The sequence below is a fragment of the Benincasa hispida genome, chromosome 1 (genome assembly GCF_009727055.1).
Source record: "Benincasa hispida cultivar B227 chromosome 1, ASM972705v1, whole genome shotgun sequence".
Classification (NCBI taxonomy): domain Eukaryota; kingdom Viridiplantae; phylum Streptophyta; class Magnoliopsida; order Cucurbitales; family Cucurbitaceae; genus Benincasa; species Benincasa hispida.
The window spans coordinates 82926382-82931954 of NC_052349.1; the positions used below are offsets into that span (position 1 = coordinate 82926382).

Consider the following 5573-nt stretch of genomic DNA (forward strand, 5'->3'; position numbering starts at 1 on the left):
TTAAATGATGGAAATGAAGGAAAATAATAATAATAATAATTACAAAAAATATATATATATATACGAGGTTGACATAAAAGAGTAGGGTTGAAAATTAGAAGGGCAGGTGGTGAATGGGATTGGACCACTCACCAACCTTGTTAGGTATGTGGTACTGATTGGTGGGTTGTGAAACCCAAACCCCCGTCCACCTTCAGCTACCCATCTTCTTTGACCACACCACACTACAACAGCTTCAACTTGATTTAATTCCACAATTGGGCCCCTTCCAATCACAACAACACAAGTGTGAGGCAAGAAGGAGGTGCGGTTGGTGGAGGATGTGCAAGTAAGTACTACCACTACTCAATATAATTAAAGAACCAAAATTAGCCCTAAAAGCAAGAACTTAAGTAAGAATAACATGGGATCGTGGGTGAGCGATGAGGAAGCCCAGCTGTTCGCTATGCAACTTGCTAGCGCCTCGGTCCTTCCGATGGTGCTGAAGACGGCGATTGAGCTGGACGTGCTGGAGATCATTGGTAGGGGCGGGGAGGGGGCTGTGTTGTCCCCCTCTCAAATCGCTTCCCAGTTGTCAGGGGTTAAAAACCCTGAGGCCCACGTGATGCTGGACCGCATCTTGCGCCTGCTCGCCAGCTACAACATCCTCACTTACTCCCTCGATACCCTCCCCGATGGCTCTGTCCAAAGGCTCTACGGCCTCGCCCCTGTCTGCAAGTTCTTAATTAAGAATCACGACGGCGTCTCTATTGCCCCTCTTTGTCTCATGAATCAGGACAAGGTCCTCATGGAGAGCTGGTACCATTTGAAAGATGCTGTGCTTGAAGGAGGGATTCCCTTCAACAGAGCGTACGGAATGAGTGCGTTCGAATACCACGGAACAGATCCCAGATTCAACAAGGTGTTCAACAGGGGAATGTCGGACCATTCCACCATTACCATGAAGAAGATTCTGGAGAGCTACAAAGGGTTTGAAGGCCTTAATTCAGTGGTGGATGTGGGGGGTGGCACCGGGGCCGTTCTCAACATGATAGTTTCCAAGTACCCTTCTATTAGGGGCATCAACTTCGACCTCCCTCATGTCATTCAGGATGCCCCTGCCTACCCAGGTACGCACCTATGAATTCATGTTATGATCCTCCGTTTTCCAATTCATGACACAAATTAAAATTCAATTCAACTCTGTGGCTTGACTTGGCTTGAATTGGCTGCAGGCGTTGAACATGTTGGGGGCGACATGTTTGTCAGCGTTCCGAAGGGGGATGCCATTTTCATGAAGGTAACATAACCTCCATATTCTTCATTCTCTATTTCCTCTCATCCCATAATAATATATCTAACCTACGTTGCGCAGTGGATCTGCCACGATTGGAGCGACCAGCACTGCCTCAAATTCTTGAAGAATTGCTATGATGCCCTGCCGGAGCACGGCAAGGTGATCGTGGCCGAATGCATTCTTCCTGTAGCACCGGACAGCAGCCTTGCTACCAAGGGAGTCATTCACATCGACGTCATAATGCTGGCTCACAACCCCGGGGGCAAAGAAAGGACCGAGAAGGAGTTTCAAGCCTTGTCTAAGGCTGCTGGATTTCATGGTTTCAAGCTCCACTGTTGTGCATTTAACACTTATGTCATGGAATTTCTCAAGACACCTTAGATTCGGTACTTCACACCACAACCTCTTTTGCTTTTCCTATCAATAACACCTATTGTGCCCATATACATTCGAGTTTTTCTACGTTTCAGTCATATTCATAGGAATGTCTTGGTGTAAATAGGAAGGTAATCATTAATAACGCCTCATCAACTCTTCGCCCTCTTCTTCTCCTTTATATTTTTATTTTATATTATATATATATTTTTAAAATTTATGCTCCCATTGACATGGGCATATGGTGATTTTAAAATGGTCAACAATATTCTAATTACACAGCAATTAAAATTTTTCGGACTAATTCAAATAATTTCTATCCATTTCCATCACTTCCATTAATATTCCCAACATTCTGTCAATATTTTCGTAAAATTAAGATATAAACATTGACATCTACATTTCAATCAATCTAGTTAGAAAGTGTTTTTGAATACTAGTTATCATGATTGAAATCGACGATGAAATGTCAATTAGGTGCTTTGTATATGGGTAGTCATCATGGTTAGATCGTCATTGTTGAAGGATAAATTTTTTACCAATCACAAATTGTCACGTCATTTTCTAAACTCATGACGAAATTACAAATTATCAAATTTGGGACCACTTAAAAGCCGACATTTGTGCAAATTGAAATTGAAGACCTAAATTGGTAGATTTCGATGATATCACTTGTTTTCATCATGGCCATTGGATTAGATGAAATTAATTTGGTCTAATTTGATATTATAGTTTGAGATAAGATCCAATTGAGCCCAAAAATAGGCTTAATTTAGTTCGTTTTTTCTCTAATTATTGTAATTTTTTTTATGTTTTATGGGCTTTATTGTGTGGCAAAGGGTTTGTAAATTTGCTAGAGTCATTAGAGTTGAAATTAAACTATAATTGCTTGGTTCTGGAAAAAAGGACATCTCCAAAAATAATAATGATTTTTTAAATCATTCTTAGTGGATTTTTCCATTTTTTGGGAAAAATCCACTAACCATATTTATTGGAGAAGCACCAAATTCCATTGCCAGTTTTAATGATCTTCAAGTTGGAGTTGCCCAACATGCAACCCTATACATTTGCATGGTTTTTACCTATATATTGAAGCTTCATGCATGAAGATTAGTGAGATTATTGAAATATATTTTCCGAATTGATAACCTGAAAACCCTACTCTCGTTCATCATTAATTCAACTTGTTCAAGTGTTTCCACCACACATTCCAGCTTGAGCATAATAGAGAAGATCTCGGTGATAGTCCTCTCGGTGTTTCAAGCTCTATCTTGGTGGATTTCAGCTGAATTCGTGGAGAAATCTTCAAAGATAATATATGTTTCAAACCCTCTTATGAATATCATATGAACATAATGCTTAAAACTCAAATTAAATGTGGTTTAAGTGCTTATTGAATCTGTAGTGTTCCATTGCATGATATATCATTCCTTCACATAGTATGTTATTGGGATCCGAATCCTTCAGAATCGCAAGAACAGAATGATAGCCTTGTCTCATGCATCTTATATAGACAAGATGTTGTCTCGATCTAAAATGCAATATTCCTAGAAAGGTATGCTGTCTTTTAGGCATGGAATTCATCTGTCTAAGGAACAGTGTCCTAAGACACCTCAAGAGTTTGAGGTTATGAAACGAATTCCATATGCATTAGTAGTAGAGAGTTTAATGTATGCCATGTTGTGTATGTTGGGATTGGTGTCCTAATTCTCCCGGAGTCTGGTAGTTTGTAAACACATTGTTATTAATAAAATAAGAGTTATTTTATTTGCATTTACTCATATCCAATAAACTAAGATCTGTGGTTACTTTAAGTAAACATAAGCATGTATATGAGATATACAAGTGGAACATGCCTTAAGTAATAACCTAAATGGTCTGTAGTACAAGGATAAATGAGGGATATCTTATCCTGGTGACACTATGGATACGACCTGCTTTGTAGAGGTTTACAAGTGTTGTAAACTACTACAGATTGTTTGATCCTAACCATTCATGTGGAGACATGCGAGTGAAAATGTCCTATACAAAGAGTTTGTATAAGACCGAACCACGAGATGATTAGTTTCTTTATATAATGTCATTGATAATTGAGACTTACATCTCACTAAAACGATCATGGGTGACATGACCTTAATCCTGAGTGTTTTGGGAACTCCTGTCTATGAGGGCGCTCGTTTGATTAGTATAGGTGAGAGTGGCTAGATTGCCAACTCAACAAGTCTACCTTTTTGGAGATTTGCCTGATTGGAGAGCTGGAAACTCAATTACATAAGACAGAATTCACTCCTTCCTCGAAATAGGGGTAAGTAGATAGATTGCTCCCTTAAGGGCTAATTCTGGGTCTTGAACATAGTAGCCACACCCTCTCTTTGGAAGAGAGAACCTAGTCATAGTAGGACTATGACTTATTGTTCATTAGAGAAATTAGTGGTACTTACGGAGTTAGATGTAACTATAGGGGCAAAGTGGTAAATTGGCCCAGTTTTGCTTACGAGCGATTTGTGAAGGGTTATTACACTGTTGATTGGTTAATGTAGACATAGAAATATATCTGTAGTGAGAAGAGTGCAGTTGTCGATCTTTAGTGGAGTGCTCGACAATTAACGGATGGTGGATCTCGTGACTAAAGAGTTTAGTCAGTTATTCACGTACCGTTGGAGCTTCAAGCTATAGGTTCATAAGGTCCTCTTGACAGCTCAATGGGTTCAAGTTGAGAATCAGAATTTGGGTTAATTTGAAGTGTTCAAATTAACAAGAGGAAATTTAATTATTTGTGATATAATTTGTGTGATGTATGAGATACATTATTTGGAGGAATTGATATAAACATGATTTATATCAAATACCATAAAATAGAAAAAGAACTATGATTTATATATTTCATGAGATGAAATATTAAAACTATAGGTTATAAATATAATATGATAAGTTGGTTATCATATTTATTTATAATAAATTAATTATATGATAATTAATTCTATTTCTCTCATAACCGATTGAGTGGGAGGTTATTGAAAGTTTTATGGTAACTGTGAGATAAAAAGAAAATGGTTTTCCTAATTTTTTTTAAAAAAAGTTTCTTCATTCAGAAAGTACTCATAGAAAAAGATATCAAGTAAAAGAGTTTTACTAAGCGATAGCGTTGAGAAACTACACGATCAGCTAAGCGATTGCTTAGAGTTGACTATATGATAGTCATTCAGCTAATCGTTGCTACACGATCGAGTGGCTAAATCTATACAACAGGCTGTCATTTACTAAACGATCGAGCACATCGTCTATACGATAGACCAGCCTCTTATCTCCCACTTGCTCGACCGTCTACTCGATCGTAAACCTTCAGTCTCTTCCTCAAGCTAAGATCATACAGAGCCCACAACTCCTAGATTCTCACGCCAAGAATACCAAGGTAACACTTATGGTAGTGTCTTCACTCAATTCGTGAATCCAGTTGGACTCGATTGGGTTCAAGGAGCATCCGGACGATCGTTGTGTTCGTGGTCGTGTAGTTCTGGTCATTGCGTTCATGTTGTTGTGGACACATTGTAGACTATTCGAGGGATACTTGAAGAATGATTCTTCAAAGGTATGCATACTCCATCCCTTGATTCTATGGTAGCATGCTGTAATTTCTGTATATGCATGACCTATTAGTTTCCATTTAAAGACTGTAATTGTTTGTGTTCAATCGGAATGGAATTTGGAATGATCTCTTCCGCTACTCATGGAAATCCTCCTGTTTGATTTCCTTCAATATATGTAATCTCTCGTTCTCTGAAGATACTTGAGAATTGTTTTGACCACCGTCTAGTAATCTAATCCTGGATTGGACTGCTAATGATTGACAATCCCTACTATATAGAAAATGTCAGGTCTAGTACACAACATTGTATACATAAGGCTTCCAACAGCCGAAGCA

General features: G+C 38.5%; 1 protein-coding gene across 1 annotated transcript; it reads left to right on the top strand.

Annotated features, from left to right (window-relative positions):
* Positions 1 to 329: 329 nt before the first annotated feature.
* Positions 330 to 1862, top strand: LOC120069086 (caffeic acid 3-O-methyltransferase). The gene is made up of 3 exons (XM_039020775.1): positions 330 to 1109; positions 1215 to 1279; positions 1355 to 1862. The coding sequence occupies exons 1-3, from the start codon at positions 404 to 406 to the stop codon at positions 1655 to 1657; spliced, it is 1074 nt and encodes a 357-aa protein (XP_038876703.1). The 5' UTR covers positions 330 to 403; the 3' UTR covers positions 1658 to 1862.
* Positions 1863 to 5573: the final 3711 nt, after the last annotated feature.